Source organism: Seriola dumerili, unplaced genomic scaffold, assembly GCF_002260705.1.
Source record: "Seriola dumerili isolate Sdu_G_001 unplaced genomic scaffold, Sdu_1.0 BDQW01000122.1, whole genome shotgun sequence".
Classification (NCBI taxonomy): domain Eukaryota; kingdom Metazoa; phylum Chordata; class Actinopteri; order Carangiformes; family Carangidae; genus Seriola; species Seriola dumerili.
This window is the reverse complement of record NW_019174377.1, coordinates 2,251,295-2,273,895: the sequence shown is the minus strand read 5'-3', so window position 1 is coordinate 2,273,895 and position 22,601 is coordinate 2,251,295. Positions and strand designations below refer to the sequence as shown.

At 39.5% G+C, this 22,601-nt stretch overlaps 2 protein-coding genes and 4 non-coding genes across 9 annotated transcripts in view; 1 reads left to right on the top strand and 5 right to left on the bottom strand.

Moving 5' to 3' along the window:
- fchsd2 (FCH and double SH3 domains 2) overlaps positions 1-13,147 on the bottom strand; it is a 66,194-nt gene extending 53,047 nt beyond the window's left edge. For both annotated transcript variants that reach the window (XM_022748495.1, XM_022748496.1), the window contains exons 1-2: positions 12,932-13,147; positions 8,607-8,704 (exon numbers count right to left, since the gene is read on the bottom strand). In XM_022748495.1, the coding sequence (XP_022604216.1) occupies positions 8,607-8,704; positions 12,932-12,952 (119 nt within the window). In that variant the 5' untranslated portion in view covers positions 12,953-13,147. The remainder of the gene's footprint in view (positions 1-8,606; positions 8,705-12,931) is intronic.
- On the bottom strand, positions 148-221 carry trnat-agu. The gene has a single exon. It is a non-coding gene; the product is annotated as a tRNA-Thr (tRNA).
- On the bottom strand, positions 642-715 carry trnat-agu. The gene has a single exon. It is a non-coding gene; the product is annotated as a tRNA-Thr (tRNA).
- Positions 1,639-1,712, bottom strand: trnat-agu. The gene has a single exon. It is a non-coding gene; the product is annotated as a tRNA-Thr (tRNA).
- trnat-agu lies at positions 1,969-2,042 on the bottom strand. The gene has a single exon. It is a non-coding gene; the product is annotated as a tRNA-Thr (tRNA).
- A 1,579-nt stretch (positions 13,148-14,726) lies between the features above and the next one.
- p2ry2 (purinergic receptor P2Y2) lies at positions 14,727-20,040 on the top strand. 3 transcript variants are annotated; one of them, XM_022748464.1, is made up of 5 exons: positions 14,727-14,835; positions 17,245-17,598; positions 18,170-18,338; positions 18,649-18,994; positions 19,080-20,040. In XM_022748464.1, exons 2-5 carry the CDS (start codon positions 17,262-17,264, stop codon positions 19,272-19,274), a joined length of 1,047 nt encoding a protein of 348 aa, XP_022604185.1. In that variant the 5' UTR covers positions 14,727-14,835; positions 17,245-17,261; the 3' UTR covers positions 19,275-20,040. The 3 variants fall into 3 exon arrangements, with proteins under 3 accessions (XP_022604185.1, XP_022604186.1, XP_022604187.1); XM_022748465.1 differs by lacking the exon at positions 14,727-14,835 and adding an exon at positions 15,696-15,744; XM_022748466.1 differs by lacking the exon at positions 14,727-14,835 and adding an exon at positions 16,425-16,478.
- The last annotated feature ends 2,561 nt before the right edge of the window (positions 20,041-22,601 follow it).

Sequence of the window (22,601 nt, the reverse complement as noted above, 5' to 3'; positions counted from 1 at the left end):
TGAATTATACTTTATTAGTTTATTTAACAGACTAAGTCACAGCACCTCCTTCAGTGCTGCTGAAAAAGGTCAGATGAAAGAAAATCTCCTCACCTTTCTTTAAATGCATCAATAGCATTTATACAAGCATCCTGCTGCCTTTTGAAAAGGCACTGCTGGGATTCGAACCCAGGATCTCCTGTTTACTAGACAGGCGCTTTAACCAACTAAGCCACAGCGCCTGCTGTAAGGCTGATGACAAAGATCGCATTCAGAAGTAAGGGATGGACGTGACATTGACCTTTGACCTTTCAACACCAAAATGTAATTAGCTCATTCTTGAGTGCAAGTGAACATTTTTGCCAAATCTGAAGAAATTCCTCAAGGCCTTCCTGAGATATTGCGTTCACAAGCATGGTACATCTAAAGACATACAAACATACAGAAGGACGGATGGACAACCTAAAAAACATAATGCCTCTGGCCACCACGGTTGTTGGCGCATAGGCATAAAAAAGCTAGTTTAGTTTCCTCTGCCTTTTAAATCGCAGTGATCACAAATGACTGCTTATGATTGGAACTACACAAATGTTACTGTAGCTAATCCATTGTAATATACAATATCACATCAATATTAGTTCACTTGTACTGGCCTATAGAAAAGGCACTGCTGGGATTCGAACCCAGGATCTCCTGTTTACTAGACAGGCACTTTAAACAACTAAGCCACAGCGCCTCTTGCAGGACTGCTGACAAAGATCACATTCACAACAAAGGGATGGACATGATATTGACCTTTGACCTTTCAACAACAAAATGTAATTAGCTCATCCTTGAGTGCAAGTGAACATTTTTGCCAAATCTGAAGAAATTCCTCAAGGCCTATCTGAGATATTGCATTCACAAGAATGATACGTTTATTGACATACAAACATACAGAAGGATGGATGGACAACCTGCAAACATAATGCCTATGGCCACCACTGTTGTTGGAACATAGGCATAAGAAAACTAGTTTAGCTTCCTGTGCCTTTGAAATGGCAGTGATCACAAATGACTGCTTATGATTGGAGCCCCACAAATGTTCCTGTACCTAATCAACAATTGCTACAATGCTCTATTATCACATTGATATATATACACACTTGTACTGACCTACAGGAAAGGTACTGCTGAGATTCGAACCCACAATCTCCTGTTTACTAGACAGGCGCTTCAACCAACTAAGCCACAGCGCCTCTTGCAGGGCTGCTGACAAAGATCGCATTCAAAAGAATGGGATGGACGTGACATTGACCTTTGACCTTTCAACACCAAAATGTAATCAGTTTATCCTTGAGTCCAAGTGAACATTTGTGCCAAATCTGAAGAAATTTCCTCAAGGCCTTCCTGATATATTGCTCTCACAAGAATAGTACGTCTATTGACATACAAACATTCAGAAGGACGGATGGACAACCTAAAAAACATAATGCCTCTGGCCACCACTGTTGTTGGCACATAGGCATAAAAAAGCTAGTTTAGATTCCTGTGACTTTTAAATGGCAGTGATCACAAATGACTACTCGTGATTGGAAATACACAAATGTTACTGTAGCTAATCCATTGTAATATACAACAGCAGATCGATATTAGTTCCCTTGTACTGACCTATAGAAAAGGCACTGCTGGGATTCGAACCCAGGATCTCCTGTTAACTAGACAGGCGCTTTAACCAACTAAGCCACAGCGCCTCCCATACTACTCCTGACACATGTTGGATTCACAAGAAAGGGATGGACGTGAGGTCACAGTGACCTTGACCTTTGAAAAAAGCTGAAAAATGAAATGAATGTATTTTGTTGAATTATACTTTATTAGTTTATTTAACAGACTAAGTCACAGCACCTCCTTCAGTGCTGCTGAAAAAGGTCAGATGAAAGAAAATCTCCTCACCTTTCTTTAAATGCATCAATAGCATTTATACAAGCATCCTGCTGCCTTTTGAAAAGGCACTGCTGGGATTCGAACCCAGGATCTCCTGTTTACTAGACAGGCGCTTTAACCAACTAAGCCACAGCGCCTACTGACATGCATACCGTGCCAATGGAAAACATTATAACTGTGTGCCCAACGGCTTCTTGAGAAACTGGACTCATTTCGAGTTGAGGAAATATTTAGGCTTTACTCTGAAGGAACACACAAAATGTCTTGTAACTTGGAAAGCAATGACTGAGTTGAACTGAGTTGATTCTGCAGCTGCAATTGTCTCTAGCATGGATACAAGTCAAGGGAATCAATATATTTAGAAGTATTTCAAATTAAAATTATTATTATTTAATAATATCAATTTCTTTAATGCCTACACACACAGATTCAACTTTCAATCTCTGGTTCTGTCACTAAAACACACACATACAGTACAAATGCAAATATGAATGCTGGCTCTCCGACACATTCATGTACAACCCCAAATAAGCTTTTTTTGCTTTGGTATGTTAGTATTGCAGTATACTTTTGTAGGGCCTCTGGAACTCAGGTCATTACCAGTACACACATAGACACACACTGACAAACACACATCCTCTCTGGGATTGTTGGACATGTCTAGGCTTTTCATGCTGCCATGGTTACACTGTGGCATAGACCTCATACATAAACATGGAAACCCAATTACCAGCTAGAAATATTGCACGCCCACTATGCATTTTTATGTATGTATCGCGTATGGCGGTGTGTGTTCTTAAGACAGAATGAAAATAAACAGAACAATCATAACAATTGCATGTAACGAAACAATCTGTTGTGTCACTGTAGGAAAGGATATGATTTACTTCATGTGTGACAATTCATGCATCTTCAGACACACAAACTCTGTACCACTGAACCTTGTTTTACCCTCTCTTCATTTGTTCTCCCCACAGTCTATTTCTATCCATCCTTAAAACCTCTCTATACCCGCCCTCCACCTCCACATTTATGTCTCCCTTCCCTTCTTTACTCTTATCTTTTCCTCTTTGGCTTTGTGCACTCAGCTTTCTCGACCCTTCTTTCTGCACTACTACTTCTATAACCTCTCTCTCTCTCTCTCTCTACCCCACCACTTTGACTGCCCATCATGTGTGTAAGTTTGTAAGGGTCCGGTGCACGAGTCAAAAAGCAGTGACAGCATCAGCTGTGCATGAAGACGAATGGAAGAAAGAAATTTTCCCGACTTGCAGATGAGTGTGTGTCTGACAGGAAATACTTAAGTGCTTGAGAGTGGACATTAGGTGTGTACTGTGTGTGTATTTATGTGTTTGTTTGTGTGTGTGTGTGTGTGTGTGTGTGTGTGTGTGTGTGTGTGTGTGTGTGTGTGTGTGTGTGTTGAGGGCAAAGGGGGCAATGGGTTGAAAGGCAGAGAGAGGGAATGATCAAACATGGGAAAACAGCTGAGATCAATGGTTTACAGGACACAGACTGAGATCAGTCACAACAGGATAAGCAACATGAGTCACAGACAGAGACAGAGGCGGAGGAGGGTGGTCATGTTTTCACACTGCGTGATCACCACAAGGCATAATAGAGAAGATTCTCTGCAGTATTTGCACTCCAGGATCGAGCTGGCGTTTGGACAAAAACACTTTTATTTCATTTAAGAATAAGGAAAATCGATGAGTTGTGAGCAATAAAATGAAAACATTGAAGTGAATGTTATAATTAAGGAAATCTAAGTTCCCACTACTGTATGTAAATCCTTTAAGCGGCTGTATTCTAGTGTTGAAGGCATTAACTTCAAGCAAACCCATCCCACCAGTTCTCATTCCATAGACACTTGTTAAAGCCTGGGAACCCCCTGGAAAACACTGCTAAATTACTAAACCCTAGGGAGTAAGCTTAAACTGCAGAATGGTGTACAGATTTTCCAGATTCTGGTTGTAAAAATTTCAAATATTTGATTTAAATGTGGAAGCTTCTCTTGGTCATTCAGGATGCAATAATCCTAAATCTCCACACACTATAAGATAAAGAGAAAAAGTACTTGAGATAAATTTTAGTGACAGCCCTTTGTGGGGCTACTCTGTTTGGCACAAACGAGAACAGACTCTGCACAGTTCGAAAAACCAGAAGTTATGACTACATCAGGCTTAAAATTGGGGTTATTAAGCAAGAGCCTATCTGATTCAAAAGCCTTATGGTGTGCTTTGACTTCCATGCGGTGGAGGTCAAAGGAAAAGAGAATTCCAGCACCAGATCATTATTATCATGCTGTGACCAAATCAGAAATGGAAACGGGAGCAGAAAGAGTTGACCAACGGCTCCCTCTCAGTCTAAATGAAGGAGTGTGGCTATAACATCACAGCAAACTATTGTTCTGATCACTTGTGGTTTCTGAAACAGAGAAGTCAGAGAGCTCTTTGTGAAGACACAAAGACATTTCTCAAACAAAAATGCAGTTTGCAGTGAAAGTTGGGAGATGTCACAGTGTGAGATTATAAGGCTTGCATCTGTCACAGAATAAAGCTTCTACACTGACGGACTGCTTAGTGCCCTGCCATGGTTAATTAATTAGAGGAAATTGTATCTGTTCACATTGCTCTGACAGGGACTAAAATTAATTGAGCATAGTGTTTCCTATTATACAAATCCTGAAAATACTGCTGCGGCACATACTGACAAAAACAGAAACAGAAATACTGTATTACACAACCAAATATAACATCAGTTACGTAGATGAGTCATTGCTCCAAATTCTGTGCCACCTTTACCAAAATCTGACCATGCTGGTAATGAGAAAATTGGGAGCACTACATCACTGCTGGATTATTTTTTTGTTACTCAGAACTTAGTTGTTTGTCTGGTCATTTTTCCCACTGACAAAACATTAGATATACTGGAAAATCCTCTCAGTATAACACAGTTCCAAAACAACAGCACCACAAACTACCCTAACCTAAATTAGCTATCTGCTCAGGATGTGACACGTTTAAACATATTATCCTCTAAATAAATAAAGCTTCGGTAGGTAATGGCTGATGGATCACCTTTGTCTCATTTTGTGACAGAAAGAACCCTGTCATCTTAATGCCATCTCAGCCTCTCATCCTCTTGTGGTTTAGAATAATACCAGAAGTTGTCTGTGCTGTCATTTCTCCAATTACAGAGGCTGCCTAATTATATTAGCAGGGTGTGAATCAGCATTGCATTAGCCTGGGTCTTTTGTTTCCAAATGAATCCTTGAATATCTGTTCCTCCTCTTCCTAAATTATGTAGGCTGCAGAGAAAATCATTAATGATAGCATTCTGGGTTCAAATTGGGGAGGCTCATCTAGCTACTCAGCATGGAGACCCATTATGTTTTAATGATATCTGCAGATAATTCCTAGGATTTGGTCAATAAATTTGAGTGAAACACAAATTTCATTTATTCCATGCAAATGTGCTACACAAAACACAGAAGTGGGGAGGGGTGGGGTAAATTCCTAAATCACATTAATTCCCAAATTCTAGGCCAGTCCAGTCCAATCTAGTCCAGGCATTGGCTACTCTCAGCTCATCTCCACAATTAATTATGCTCTATGCAGCGTCCACTCTGCTGTGAAACTCTGGTATTTGACATCACAGCCTATCAACAAATTCTCTTGTAGCAGGTTGTGATTTAAAAAAAATAAAAATAAAAAATCATTACAAAAGGGATACACTGTTGCAAAGGCACACCACACCATTTTTGCCACAGTGCTGCAGGGCAAAGCATAGTGCCATGATGATGGCCTTTTTGCAATTCAGTTTCATTCACTGATCCAAACCTACAGATACAACCAATATAAGACAATTGCAGTACTTAGAACTGTCACAGCTTCATTCACAGCAAAAGTGAAAGGTAGGTCAACATTACTAAATGTCTGCAAGGTGAATACAGGTTTGTATGAGACTTGCCTTCTTTTATGGTCAGCACTGGGTGATGTGTGTGTGTATGTCTTGCTGTTGAGGCAGACATAAGGGTATGGAGGATTTAGCTGGATTGAGGACACCAAGTTGACTCCCTGAGTACACCAACCGTCATAGTTTTCTCCTCTCTCTCTCTTTCCCTTATCCTCTCTCCTAAAACTAGTCCAGCTAAAATGCAGTCTCAGAGGATTAAAGACACTGTCCTTTCTCTTTCTTTCTTTATATCTATCTATCCATTTGGTGCTCTTTCTTTTTTCTTTTATTCTTTACCTTTCACTTCTTTGACAATTGGTCAAAAAAGGTGCTGAATTAACTATAGCTATAGCAACTTGTGTATGTGCGTAAGTGTGACCAGTGTGTGTTTTGATTAAAGCCAGCCTGTGGATTAATTAGGGTAAATAACCTCAGAGCAGCTTTCGAGATTTAAGAGTTAAAATCTACTGTAGGCTTTAAGCTGGAAATTGTAGTCTGTCAACTGTGTATGTTTCATTATATGGCCACAATTTTCTTGTCCTGCAGACTCCAGCTATTTTAAAGACGATTTTTTTGTTTTTGTTTTTTGGAGGTTATTTAGTAGTCAACACCTTATTAAAAGTCAAGCCAAGTGATTTAAGTTCATATAAACAATTTCAGAGTTGTAGTTTCAGTCCAATCCCATCAAAAGTGTGTTTTAACAGGGGCAATGATAATTAATTATTGTAAATGTCCTGCAGTTAGCAGACGGTCTAGATTCCTACTATAGTCCATTCACTGTATGTTTGCAGGCGTAATTATGGCAGTATTTTGACCCTGAACAGGGAAATGTCAATAATTACTTCTTTCTGTGGAAATCCCTGCTGCAAAAGTCAGTGGGAGACGTATTTGTTTAAAAGAGGAAGAGTTTTTAGAGTCTTCATTAAGTGTTAGGCTACTTCCCTATGTAGAACTGCATGGCTTAATTATTCATTGTATATTATTACATATAAAAATGTACGTCACAATTTCTTTGTCAAATGTGAATCTTTAAATATCTGATTTTGTCTGAGCAACAGGTCAAAAATACCCCAAAAATATTTGGTTGACAATGCAGGAGCTGGAACCAGGAGGTGTTCCGCAAAGTTGTTGACAGTTATTTTTGTGTTGATTGACTAATCGATTGATCTTGTCAGAAATTCCAGCAATTCCAGTTCAACTATGTCTAAATACATACATACATACATACATACATACATACATACATACATACATACATACAGGGGCAAAAAAGGAAAAGAATCAATAAATAAAAAGTAATGCCCATTTTCTTGCTCCATATTTCTCATATGGCCAACTTGAAAACTATTTATGTCCACTCAACAGATCAGTCATTTCACTGGTATTAGTGAAAACAGTTGACAGTTTAGCCGGCTGCTGTTCTTTCAGCACCTCATGTACTGTACTGCTGAAGACAGCTGGGTGTGACAACAGTAACGCCGGTCAGCGTTAGTGTTTACCGCAAAGGCCATCTTGCTTCTGATGTGAATTGCAGATATCCCCCAGCCCTTCTGATCTTCCCCAATAAGTCAGATGAGTGCCACATCAGCTAGAGAAAAACTAATAGGCCCTCAGTGTCTTGCTCAAGGACACATCGACAAAGCAGATGCTTGTTGCTGCAGGGGCTTGCGTCCAGGCCTCCCAATCGAAAGGCACTCTCCCTAATCACTGCACCCCCCTGCCGCTCCTGATTTTTTTGACCATGAGAATGTGTCATCAGAAATAATTACAAAACATTAAAGGCTAGAGGAACGCATTGTGAAAACACTGCAGGCAGTGTCTTTTCAACTTTGAGGATGACAAAGTCAACATGGAGATCTTTAACCAGTGGCATGTAGCTCCATCCCTCACTGACTGAAAGAACTAACACATTGTGGTTGCATATGCTTAACTGGCTCTCCCCCTGTCCCACAAGTGAGACCGGGGCCTTGTTCACTCTCCAAAACCCAGCAGCAACAAGGCAATCTGTTCTCAAACAGCTGGAGCTGCCCCCAAGAGTGCATGCAGGAGAAAGAGAGAGAAGTCTCAGAGAGAGAAGAGGTAGAGATAGCGTGAAAATGAGAAACAGGGAGAAAAACAGGGATGGAAGCAGAGAGTATTAGCGAGTTTGCTGTCATAAATAATCAATGCTTAGTCAACACAGAAAATGAGAGCGTGTGAAGGAACCAGGGTTTCCTCCCATTGCCAAATCCAAAAAGGGACAACTGCCAGACTTGCACGTCATGAGTAAACAGAGCAAAGCCAAAATGAAAAAGAGAGCTAGGGAGGCAGATAAAAAAGATAGTCAGAGTAAAAGAGACAGAAAAAAAATGGAACTGAGGGAGAAGGAAAAGATGACAGACAGAGATACGGATTGAAATTTGGAAAATAAGAAAGAGAGGAAGAAAGAAATGAAGGAGTTGGAGAGCAGGAAGAGGGCAGCAGGAAATTCCTTCGTCATTTTCCCGACCCTTTGTCCTTCTCAAAAAACTGAAATATGACAATACCCCTCCTCCTTTTTTTTCACTCTCATGCCACTCCTCCCTCACTCATTTGTTGTTTCTCTCTCTCTTTTTGTGCATGGCTGTGTTCATGTGAGTATGCGGTCAGCAATGATGACCAGATTTCAGATCATTTGGCAGTTGGTCAGCGCATTCCTCAGTTCTTTTGCAGTGGACGAGATCAAGATTGTGTCAGTACAAGCATGTGACCAAGAGACTCGTTCATACCTCATGTCTTCCAGCAGGTCACATTCGGTCTGGTGTTTAAAGTGCAGTCTTGTCATCTGATCCGTGTGTGTGTTTTTCAGCTCCTGTGTCACTTTGACCTGGAGGAAACGAAAAGATATGTCAAGTAAAGAATTTGTCATTTATTCATCTTTGCTCTGCAGACATGTCATTTATCTCCTGGCTCACATTCACCTACATAAAACCCAACACAACAATAAATCATCTCTCCTTCAGTATTGATATAATCATAAAATATCAATAATGAGATATGAAAATACATATCATCTGTGATTTTGGTTATCAGTAGAGCTTTCCTTTTCCTTTCCATAGAGGAGCTCAAAGAAAGATGAATGCCTCTACCTGTCTGAAAATCATATACACATCAACAATTAATAATGATTTTTTTCTCATTGGCCATATCAACCAACCCCAGTTAGATTAAATGTTGCATGAAATAACCAAAAGTCACACACCAATGTTACAAATGCAGCAACATTATCCAACAGGACTGCAACTAACGATTATTTTCTTTATCAAATAATCTGTTGATTATTTTTTGGAATCATTGTTTAGTCTATGGAACATCAAATTTATAATAGTGACCTTGGACTCTCAAAAGTTCTGGACTGGAGCCCAAGGTGACAACTTAAAATGTCTTGTTTCAGTCCCAAACCAAAGATATTCCATTTAAAGTCCCCATATTTTACACTTTTCCAGTGTTTTATTTGAAGTTTTGATGTCCATAAGAAGTTTTATTTGTGGTTTTAAGTACCAGAAACCATTTCAATGTAGTTTTACACCTCCTCTCTCAGGCTTCCCTCTGGAGATCTAGTAAGAACAGGTTGGCGAGCCAATCAGAAAGATTGGCTGTTTTCTGAGTGATCGGATAAAAATATTGTAAAGTTCAGGTAAACACTCGGAGAACCCGAATCCCGCAAGGTTGGATGGTGGGTCCAGGTGGCCCGGGCTTGGGGCATGCGGTGACTGCTTTGTTGTGACATCATAAAGTTACTTAAGTCCTCGTTTTAAGGCACAGTCTCTGAATGCAGGCTGTGTGCATTTCTCTGTGGACTGAACATTTTGATACTTTCACAGTATTAGTATAGAACCTAGACCTGCTTTATAATGAGAAAGGAAACTACTTCCATCCCCCAGTTAAGTTCATTGAATGCACAATGCAAAACATTAAAGACATTCTTTTCGTCATATGCACTGATAAGGTAAATACAGATAAAAATCATTATTGCTTTCTGATTTCCATGATTAAATCAGTATCTGCCACATCTGATAGACAACATCAGAGACGGATTTTTATTTTAGCTATGAATGGGTGGATTGTACAAAAGGGGCTAACTCAAGTTTGGATTGTTATGTACTTTAAGTATAGCTTCTCAGTACCAAAAAAAAAAAAATTCAGCTCCTGAGTCACTGTGGCCTACATACACAGACACACAAACATTTTAACCCCCTATCAATCTACCTGTCATCTATCTTGAGTGTGCTCAGCTCTAGAGTACCTGAGAGGAACACACACATACACACACTCCCATCAGTAATCCGTCAATGTTAACAATCAGCATCAGGGTTATGTCAGTCTTTTGGAGAAGCTGGCTGGAGGAGGCATTTTGCAGCGAAAGGTGACTGAGTCCATGGGCGTTAGGAAAAGATACAAACTATATCACTTCATACACAAATATACATTTGGGTGGTCAGACCAGGGGCTGTAACCTGCATTCATTCACAGTCTTGTACAAAAACAGACAAAGAGCTCACCCTTAATAAGAACACAAACAAGCATACACACACACACACACATATAGACACCTCCTGCCAACATGCACAGAGTCACTGTGAAGGTCATTGTGTATTGTCGGGTAAATTCCATCAGCTATTCACCAGAGTAACAGTGGGCAAATTCATGACTGTTCTGTTCAGACAAAACAATCAACAACATAACGTGCACAAAACTGGCACACGCACGCACACACACACACACACACAGACACACACACCAACACACACTGCAGAGCTCCTTTCTTTCATGTGCTGTGTCTTTGAAGATAAGGAGGGAGTGGTTCATTACATTATCGGGGCAAAATGACTTCACTCGATTTCACCTTCTATCACTCATAGGAAACCACAGGGATAGAGGGGGAGAAGGGGAAGGGCAAAAGGGTGATGGGGAGACAAAGTGAGAGGAAGAGCGGTTGAGGAGAGGTTATGTATGAGAGAAGGGGGAAGAATGTGAAGTGTGAATTAGAGTAAGGAGGGAGAGAAAAGAAGATGGCGAGACTGAGAAAGACAGACAGTCAGTGACAGGAAGAAGACGAATGCGACAGTGAAAAAGATTGGACATAGAGAAGTTAATTATGAGGCACAGTGGAAGAGAAATTCAGTACGTTAGAGTTCATGTTGAAGGAAAAGGGTAGAGCTGCTGTAGTGATAGCTGATGCAGCAGGTAGCTCTATAATACTGCTAAGAAAGTGGAGCCTAACCTAAACAGCAATATGCATATTTTATGGTTTTGATGTAAATATCCCACCTGTAATGTGTGTGTACGTATGCCTGAGAGAAGAATAACGATTAACTGAGATTAAGTGATGACAGGAAATCTATATCAAGATAAATTATGAGATTCACCCAAACAATATATGTACATTATTACATGTATGTCCTTGGTATTTCGTGTTGGTTGACATCTGATATGTGCATCCTGTTAAGTTACAGCATGACAAGTTAAAGATACTGGTTGGTTGAACTTGTGGTGAGATGTCACTGTCGACAATGTCAGTTTAAAGTGTTTTGTTGTCGTGTCTTCCCATCATCCCAGGATGTGTCTGAAAATGCAAAGTATAAAGAGGAAATAACTGATAGATGAATATATACTATTATTATATCTAAAAAATAACATTTATGTGGCAACATTTTGCCTTTTTTCAACCTCCTCAGCACCTATCTTTAATTTCAGCTGCATAAAACAAATATATTAGAGTCGGCTGTATGTGTAATGCTGGCACAGAAATTATTAGTATCCAGCAGCCAAATCCTGATACACTGTCTGTGGTGCTGTGAGCTGAGTATACTGAGTGTTCCAGCCACATTGGCAGAGGGTAACACATCAGTATTTTACCTTTTCTGTTTTATTCTCGTAAGTATTTTCACTGCAAACTGAATTGGAAAAACACTGACAGCTGACAAATGAGATATAACAAAATTAATATGACTTTAATGGTGCGCTTGCTCACACACAGTGCAACATGACAACCATAGTGGTCTGCACAGCCTCTATAATGAAAGGACCTGTTCCTGTGTGTGTGTGTGTGTGTGTGTGTGTGTGTGTGTGTGTGTGTGTGTGTGTGTGTGTTTTACAGACATGACATGACATGTTCAAGGCCAGTCTGTGTCTAGAAACCCAGAGCATAAATGGCACTGGGGGAATATGTGGTAATTAAGAGAAAACTGCACAGAGGTTCACAGCAGGGTAATTGGCTCTCATGCATCTATTTCAGGACAACACACACACACTCATAGAAACCAATGGACCAGCAACTTCCCACACACACACTCACACACACTGGGTACCAAGCTATAGGAGACTGTGGTCTTCTATCAGCCCATACAGAATCAATAACCAGCATGCCTTCTCTTTCTGTGCGTGTGTTAGCTGCTTTTGTCAGCTCAGCCTCTGATGTGACCACGGATGTATTGAAGGTCTTCCCTTGAGACAAGAAGCATCACAACGTGGAAAGACGACAGCTTTTGTTATGCTGTCTAAGGGACTGTTGTCACAGCTTCACGATATATAATTGAGCAAAATAACATCGACGCTACACTAAATTGACGTTTAATCGTGGACTGTATTAATTGCTGAAACGATACTAGCTATAATGTTAATGCCATAAGTTAATATGCAAATGGTATTTTCTTTTTCGTTTAAAGTTATGTCTCCTACAGGACATATTAAAAGGGAAACCGAAATATCATAATTACTTACGAATATGTTCCGATGCTTTGTATGAAACGCTTCATGTTAGCCCACCTAGCGTTTTCTAGCTAACGTTATTTGACGTTTGACGGTTCACGGTACAACGGCTGGACAGATGCATATTAATGTCACTAGGTTACTACCTAACCTAGCTAGCAAATGCTGCTAATGTTGGCTAGCAAATGTCTTTCCCCCCACTTTAATTTACTAAAGCCTTCAGCATCAGACGCTGTTCGTGTGGTTAGTAAAACACAATATCCGCATGTAAGATTACTACACAGTTATCTGTCATTGTCTGTACAGCCCAGCTTAGACATAACGGACTCTGGAAATCACTCACCTTCCTCGGCGGCGGCTGCATTTTGGAGTATTGACATGAATGGTATTTCCCTTGTGAGATGTATTGTAATTCCAAGAGGAAATCCAAATCAGTGTGGGGCTAATATTGTGTTTCCTCAAACAAAAATCCTCCCCTTCAGACGACAGGGAGGAAAGACGGGAGTTAGATTTGTACTCCGGCGGCCATGATTGATGATAAATGGCTAGTTTATACAGAGCAGAAACTGACGCTACGAGGAGAGACTGAACACACTTGTGTTGGTTACTGCCACTACTAGAGCACTAGTGTGTACTGTACTGTGTTGTGGAGCAGGGGAGCAAACAGGCGGAGAAGAAAAAGCCGAGGGAAGGGATGGGGTGGTATTAATGGGGTTCCCCTTCAGCAACTAAGGCCAACAGCGCCCCGATGTGGCAAAGATCGGGATAGCACCTCGTCTGTGCTCAAAAACATCAGGAGCAGAGAGACATCCTTTTTGTTCTGCCTTTTTCTCGACAGTAACCCTGATGAACACGTATTCAGAACAGTTTAGAACCAAAGAGCTAGAAGGATAGTAAATTAAACCTGGGGCCATTAACCACTATGCATCAATGTTTTCCCGCGCTGCCTCAGCTTGCTGAAGGAGAAAAAGCAAAAACCTGACACTGGCAGGAGGAGGCTGCGTCCTGCAGACCTGCATAGCAACAAGAAACCGCAGTCGATCAAAGAAAAATCGATCATGGAGTAAGACAAAAAATAGAATTTAAAACAGAAATAGACCGGGGAAATGGAAACAAACAAAATACACCTCTCCTCTCTCAAATGCGGATTGTTTTAAAAAATGATAATAAATACAAAAAATATTATTTTTAGGCTTCAGCTGAAATGATGATATCAAACATCAATAAAAATAAAGATTGATAAATCTAAATGACTGATTTATAATGTATCCTGCTATTATTAATTAGACAATTGTGTACTTTTCAAAAATCTGTGGGGTATCAGGGAGTAGACCAAAAATAGGGTCACTGGGTTCATTGGAAGTGGGTGCTGAGTGAACAATTAAAGGAATACATTACAATGGAGGGGGTCTGAAACCCTTGTAATGAGTTGGCACCAGCAGCAGCTGGTTGTATACAGTGAGTAGATTTTGTATGTTGGGTGTGGTTGCTCATGGTTTAAAATTAATCAGGTATTAAAATATTTGTGTTGTGGGATATGTCAGTATAATGAGAGATCATTATACTTGGGTGACCAGTGTAATATAGGAATTTAAATAAACCTCTCAAGGTTAAAATGTACTTGTTACTGATGGGAGAAATGCAATCAATGTTATTGTTGCTCAGAAATATAAGTGCTCACACTGCTGGTGCCAGACTACAGCTGATTGTTATATGGTTGGCAAGTTTCAAAGCAGCAATGTCTTACACAAACAAGTGAGTGGTAATAATACAGTTTTTGACCCCCCACCCCCAGAAGCATGAATTTTGGCCAGACAGATTGAAGTAGCTGGTAGGGCAAGTATTTTACTTCATGCCTCCTACGTGCTATAGCCAAGGTTAAGGTTAAGGGCTGTGTAATCATTAATACACAAAGTTTCTGGAGCAGGTAAGCCATTAAGTATTCTTTCTCACCTTTCTTCTCAGTATGACACTTTAAAATAACGCACGCATATTCAAATACATGCACACACACACACACACACACACACACACACACACACACACACACACACACACATTCAGAGAAAACAAATGTATCTCTTTACGCCCACACTCATAACTTTCTGCCAGCAGCACAGAAGAAAATGGCTGTCAGTCATTGTTGGATCATATTGTTTTTGTTAGGATCCTGCCAGGATGTTTATGGTTCATGATTTCTCTTATGATTTGACATAGGAGCATCTGTATTCCTTTGGCCAAACAGAGGTAAGATTTTTTTTACAGTGAAGTGCTCATAAGTACTAAATGCATCATACATGGCTTGTCTCAATTCAGGAGCTCTATGTTTGTGTGAAACGCAAGAATTTGCAGGTTAGACATTCTATGTATATTGTTTATTTGCTTGTTTTTGTTTTTTCATATTGAATCTCAGTATGCATATCAGGCCCACTGTATCTTGTTGCAGATACAAACTATAAATATATTTTTTTTTGATTGCATGGCAGGAAAATTAAATATAATATTCTTTGCTTGCAAAATCTTTATGCTAATAGATGTGTGTTATTTGTACTAAGATTTACCTGTCCTCAAAAGGCATTTTCTCTCTGATAGAATAAATGGTAGAATAAATCAATTAATTAATTAAATAATAGTTAATTACAATAAGAATTTGTTTTAATCCCCCTGCTTTATTAAAAGATAGATTACAAAGAAAAGTAATTGTTGATAATTATGTAGGCCTGAACATATCACAGTAATGATTACATTTATTAGTCTATGTGGGATTTAATAAAAACACCACTATGTTTTTTTCTACTATAAGAATAGTAAGAATAATGTCTTTCTGAGTTTAAGAAACAAAAAAAATAATAATTTGAACACGTTAAGCTGGTGACAGACTTGTTTTGCTCACTGTCCATTTGACTAACAGATTGTCAAATGGACAGTGAGCCTCAGGCCCAACTGCTCACATACAGTAGTCCTATACAGGCTACAGCTTGTCAGACAAGCACACACCTCAAGAGGCTTTACACTCACTCAAGTATCTGACTTAGGCATTCAGCCATAAACAACACCAGATACACTCTGTACCAACTCGACTCAAAAGAATGAGGATACATTACACAGGATGGTCAACTCAGAACAGTCTTTGAAAAGAAATAGCACTCATACAGTGTAAGTAATTTCAATTCTTCTAGAGGTTTTGCCTTTTTGGATGGGTGCTTTTTAGTATATTTCTTGGGATACCACAGGAATATTTTTTGAACAAAAACTAAGACCAATTACATTATTGCTGAAAAGTCAGTAGTGCTCAGCATGCTCAGCATGCACACAGCAAGTCAGGAGTATTTGTGGGGACTACAAAAGGGGCCACACTGTCTGAGGTCTGGTATCTGTTAAATTCAACCCGGGGCTGTTTTGAGGAGAAAAAAGGAGTAAGCGAAGGGTACAGAGCGAGCAAGAGGCAATGTTTTTGATAAAGATAAAATAATGTCAGAGAAAGTGCCGTAGGTTAACTCGTCTGTAAACTGAGAAACCAGTAAGTCTGGTATCATACTGTCTAATTTGCATGTAAAGTTGTAAAGGCATCATTTGTGTGAAGTTACCTGACAGGTTTAAACATGAGTTTGCGGGTAAACAGATTTACAGATGAGTAGAAAAATGGACTAAGGTTAAAATATGGAGCATGCATGCCAGTGAGTAACACACAGAGAAAGATTTGAACAGGGTTTCAAAACAGGGTCTGGTTTGAGTTAAAAAGTTACTCCTCTGTCTCTCCCTCTCACTGTCCCGAGGTTTTGGAAACTTTGACATGCCGTGCCAGAATGAGTGCTGTTTTTCTGCGTGAGAACACAGCTGCACTAAAAGTTTTGTAGAAAAAAGTTGTCGCCACACAAGTCTGCACAAATGTGAGTGTTCTGCAGCTCAGATGTGTTAAAAAACTTATGTTTTTATTTTCGTTTGGAGGGGAGGAAAAAAATACAAAAGGGCTTGGCATGTGTCATTAGTTAAACCTGCTGGGCCAGGTGGTGGAACAGCACAACTTGTTATAGACATAGAGCATATACTTGTCTCCGTATCATAAACATAAAAGCCACATCTTGCTTTAATTGTATACTTACTTACACTCTGATTCATGTATGCAGCCAGAAAAGTTGTTTAGGATAGCCTATTATAATTAGATATGCTTTAACTTTTTAAATATGCTTTAATATCCTCTCAATTTCTCACAATTATCTCATTTACTCAACCACCCACTCAGAAAGAAAAGGGGGATTAAAAGAAGTCAGCATTAAAAAGATTTGCTTTGTATGAAATGTACAATGACGTTAAAATGCCATGACTCAAGCTATAAGCGGAATTGTGTAAATTCGATTGCGAAATCACACTGGGTTAGTCAATTATACTAGAGCACAGCATGACTTATACAGGACTGTGCTGCTGAGGCATGCCAAAGTGAATGACTTGGGGCATCCTAAAATGTAATCTACGTTGATCTCACTTTCTTACTGTTGCCTCTGTCTCCACACTCTCTATTTCTGAATGGATGGTAACCTCTACATAGTTGTGACTTACTAAATGCATGTGGTTCAAATGCTGGACACTGGAACAAATGGTATGATATAACATTGCATTGAATTTCATAATCCTAAACTGTTCTTATCTTTCCCCCAGGTGTTCCCACAATCAAGATGGCTACCTTTGCCAACGACAACACTAACCAAAGCAATCGCAGTGCCTTCTACTGTGAATTTAATGAAGATTTTAAATATATTCTCCTTCCTGTCAGCTATGCCCTGGTCTTTGTGATTGGCCTGGCGCTGAACGCCACAGCGTTGTATGTGATTGTGTTCCGCACAAAGCGCTGGAAGCCATCCACTATCTACATGTTCAACCTGACGATGTGTGACACACTCTACATCTTCACTCTGCCCTTCCTCATCTATTACTATGCTGATGAGAACGACTGGCCCTTCAGCGAGCCATTCTGCAAGCTTATACGGTTCCTGTTTTATGCCAATTTATATGGTACAGTTTTGACATGGTATAGACCCAACATCTCACAGTTATGGCAGTATGATCACAGGACGATTTGATATGATACAATATAGCACAATGGAGAATATGAGATATTAGACAATACGATACGATATGATACGACATGCTACGATACAGTACAATACACTACAATATGTAAACATACCATATGACACTAGGCTGCAATATGTAACAGTTCAGTACAATATAGAACAAAGGAATACAATACAATATAATTGATATAAAACTGTCAAAGAGCAGCAGGGTATTATGAAATAAGATATAATACAATAAGAAGATATTATGGTGCAATATGATACATACTATGCAAATTGATACGATGTTACGATAAGATACACTGTATTATGGTGTGACATGATATATAATATGCCATAGATTCCATTAGGCGTACATTTATTTGACCTGACAACACAATGAGACACAAGGGGACACTCCACAACACATTATGTTATGAAACAATACAATTTGATAAACAGGTGGTAAAATAAAACAAATTCAACACAATTTACAACAATAGTTAATCATAAACTCACTCTGGTAGGTTCCATACTGTTCCTGTGCTGTATCAGTCTGCATCGGTTTGTTGGCATCTGCTATCCAGTCCGCTCCCTGTACTGGGTCAGCGCTCGTCGGGCCAGGCTGGTGTCTCTGGCAGTGTGGGCCATTGTTTTATTCTGCCAGGCACCTGTTCTCTACTTCTCAAGAACTAGGTGATTCAAATTTGTATAACTGTCTTCTTTCTTTCTCTCTTTCTTTTTCCCTTTATTTCCCCTTTACTTTCTACTGAAAGTGTGTTAAACTGTGGACTATTGATTTTTGTGGCACACCAATTTTGCCAAGTGTCTTATCTTAGGGTTCCTTAATGGCACACGAATGAACGATCACCCTGCTGGCTAATAAGTTTACATTTTATCTCCTTTCTTTCAACTCTCCTATCTTCATCTGTGGTTCAGTGCCAAACAAGGTAGCAATTGCATTTAATTATCTGAAACTACTGTAATGTGTTATCTCCTTTGCCAGGGATATGGACACTGAGCGGATCTGCTACGACACCACCAGCCCAGAGCTCTTTGATGACTTCTTGGTATACAGCTCAGTTGTGTCAGTGCTCATGTTCGCCCTGCCCTTCATGGTGGTAATGGTGTGCTATGGCCTCATGGTGCGGAAGCTTCTAGAGCCTAGCTGTGGATCTGAAGGGGGAGTTGAAGGTGAGAGGGGAGGCCTGGCAGCCCGACGATCCAAGCAGAAGTCAGTGAAGATGATTATCATCGTGCTGGCAATGTTCATGCTCTGCTTCCTCCCTTTCCACCTCACTCGGAGTCTTTACTACTCTTTCAGATACCTAAGGCAGGTCAATCCAGCCCAGGTGAGGACAAACACATTTTTCTTTTATAATAAATGTGTTACAATGGCTTTAAAAGCAGTGTGTCACATTTTTATATGTTCATCAGGTCAGCTGTAATTTGCTGGAGGCCTCCAGTATTGCCTACAAGGTCACTCGACCTTTTGCCAGTGCCAACAGCTGTGTGGACCCCATCCTTTACTTCCTGGCTGGGCAGGATGTCCGCAGTAACCTCACCAAGAAGAGCAAGTCATCCACATCAAAATCCAAAAGTGCGAGCGAGTGCTTGACTACACACCTCTGATCCAATACCTGAAACTATCTTGGTAAAAATAGAAAAGGTTGTGGGGGCTGTACTTATTGTCAAGTTTTCTCTGTGACACCCAACAACTGCCTCAGGGCGCTTTTCAATGTAAAATGCCAGTTGTGTGTTTAGCAAGCAGAGGACGTCTGACTTCTCTATGACGAAGTAAGTGTGTTTCCAAGACATAATTAAACCTTCCATATTGTTCTTTAAGCAAATGTAAGTGGTTTTTTTTCTTCCTTTTTTGTTTCATTTATGAAGACATAAACAAAAATGAATGTGCATAGTATTTATTTAGAAATTTCACTGCAAGTAAATAAAAACCAGGGAAACACTTTTTGAATTTTAAACACAGTCAAGTGCACTGTATTGAAATCTCTGTCTTTAGGCAGTTGAAATGCATCTGTTTGAACAGACGAAAAACATAGACAACACAGTTATGATGACAAAAGATTATAAATATTCATCTGAAACCTGCTGTGCATTCATGACTTAAAGCAATTAAAGGATTGAAAGATAATGTTAATGGTAATGTTTCAAAAGCTATAATGTATTGAGAGATCTAAAGAACATGGTGCTTAAGAGCTGTGGTTTTGTAAATTTTTTTGACTGGACAGCTGCTGCACATAATGTTTTTGTGTAGGAGCAAGTTTTCCTCAGCTCACCTTCCTCTGACAAAGTGTCTGTGTTCCCTCTCTGTTTGGTCACTTTTAAGGCTTGTTTTGAATGTACTGGAGTGGTGTGTGTGTGTGTGTGTGTGTGTGTGTGTGTGTGTGTGTGTGTGTGTGTGTGTGTGTGTGTGTGTGTGTGTGTGTGTGTGTGTGGAAGTAAAAATCATGTTGTAATAAATATGTACAAATTTTGACAATATGGTTGTGGTGGTACTTTTTTTCTTATTTGTAACATGTACTACACAGGACTTCTAATAATCTAATTTGTGTGAAGCCAGATTCTTGCATAATAGCCATGAGTATTACTATCATTCTAAAAGACATTTTCTTGGGAAAGCAGGTAGCTTTTACTTTTCTTTAATGTCACTGTATTTATTTACTTGTCTCTGATGGTTAGAACAGTGCAGCTACTGAGAAGTGGTATTTTAAACCAGAGCAATTAGCTGTGAGGTCAGTCTATCGGTTATGAGTTTGGAAAGTAGTACCCATATTTTGTGGGAAGAGCAACCCCAGGTTTAGTTTAGCCGAGCCTCTTGCTAATCTCATTTGCACTAGCTACACTTGATTTACATCACCAGCGGTCCTTTCATTGAATAAACACCAGACCACCACTAGGGGGAGATACTGCCTAACAAACAAGACAGGCTATTGCTATTTATGCTTTAGGAGTTTCAACTCATTTTTGACCAGACATTCTCTCTCACACACACACACACACACACACACACACACACACACACACACCCCAATTACACACACCCATAACTCACACACTGACAACAACAGCAAATAAACAATAGAAAGCCACAACTCTATGTCAACAGGAAAAACTGCAAACAAGACAGTGTTTAAAATACATCCCTTCTTTATTTCAAGAGTAAAAACATCATACAGAAAAATGTAATATTATATAAATGCAATCTACAAAGGTCATGAAATGAATGTTTTTTTATCCTTCTTACCTACAAGCAACACTTCAGCTTGAAAACATTTAATAATAATCCTAATAGGAGTAAGAATAGTAATAAGAAAAAGCTCAAATAAAAACATGTAATTGTAACTTCAGCCAATAAATATCCAGTCCTCCAGACATGTTGCCATATTGCTTGTAACAACATAATGAGAAAATATGAAAATGAGTAGCTAAAAAACCTCTATGATTATAGTACACTCTTCAAACCCCATGAGGATGTAAACTAAAGCCAAGTGAGCTGCACGACTTAGAGGCATCTCAACCACCAATCCTCTGCAGCCACTGGTCGGCTTATTAAATGAAACTACATAGAATAAATGTGTGTGTGTGTGTGTGTGTGTGTGTGTGTGTGTGTGTGTGTGTGTGTGTGTGTGTGTGTGTGTGTGTGTGTGTGTGTGTGTGTGTTTGTGTGTGTGTGTGGTTTCTTACACTTTGAGATTGCACGACTGAAGTGTGGCTAGGTGTATTTTGTCTGTGTGTGTGTGTGTGTGTGTGTGTGTGTGTGTGTGTGTGTGTGTGTGTAGGTTTTAAAAGTTCATGATTAGAGTAGAAAACCGTAACAGTTTCACTAAAATGTTGCACCCAAATGGTGAGAAATCAGATACTTCATGTTGATCTTAACCAGCAATTCAGTAAATATACATGATGGTGTGTGAGGAGTTTGCTCGTGTTTGATTGACGGATTACAAAATGTCACTCACTGGTGCAGTGCTGCCATTACAGGAGATCTAATATATCACCTCATACATACTGTAATGTAAAATTATAAAAGCCAGGTATGGTCCGTTTCTCTATACCCACCCATATTTACATATGTACATTAATTTACATGTTCTATTCTACAAAACTGAGATTTACCTACATGTCTACTTTTTCACCCCAGGACCCAAACGACAGTTGTCACCCTATAACTGTCATTGGGCTGCAGTGTCATTGAAAATGCAACAATTATATTGAATTTTAGAACATTTTTTCTTCATAATACTTTCTGTAGTGCTACTGTAGTCTTTAATCAAGTGTCATATGACCCAAAATCATTTAGGTTTTTATTTCAAATAAGCCAGATCGGGTCTGTTGGTAATGAAAACCATACTCTTAGTTCATACGGCACTTGGCTGCAGACAGCTTGGTTCGATGTTTTCTTCTTAATGTACACACTTATTGTAAGAATGACAGTTGCCGTCTGAGTTTTGTGTCTTATATCAGTTATGTAATGCACAGTGTCAGAGTGAGTTCACGTAGATGTGTCTGTCTACATGTGGAATATGTCACATGTGTTTTACCCCTGTGTCTGTTTTTTTTTTGGTTTTTGGTTTTACATGGAAGCGCAATAGCAGGGGTTAAGAGTGCATTTGTTTTTTATCCAAACTTCCTGTCTTTGATTTCTGCCTCTCATCCTTCCTTCTACTGTCAGTTAATGATAATTGGTCATTTCAAAGCTACAGAAGAAATCTTTTCACTCTGTCCCTGTGTGTATCCAACAAGCTTTTCAACACTGTTTTGGGACAGTGAAGCAGCTCGAGTTGAACTCTTATGATGGTACATCTGTTACATCTGTAAAGTACAATATTTCTTTACATAATAATAAATACAGTTATGTTCCTCTTATTGCATAACTAGATATGACTTCGTTCAGCAGGAAGTGGTTCTTGTGGTCTCCTGGAGTCAGCTGCGTAAAGATAC

Coding starts and splice junctions, on each gene's coding strand:
- p2ry2 (XM_022748464.1), top strand. CDS start 17,262: ATGGCTACCTTTGCCAACGACAACACTAACCAAAGCAATCGCAGTGCC. Junction 17,599..18,169: donor GTTTTATGCCAATTTATATG/GTACAGTTTTGA, acceptor TCACTCTGGTAG/GTTCCATACTGTTCCTGTGC. Junction 18,995..19,079: donor GGCAGGTCAATCCAGCCCAG/GTGAGGACAAAC, acceptor TATGTTCATCAG/GTCAGCTGTAATTTGCTGGA.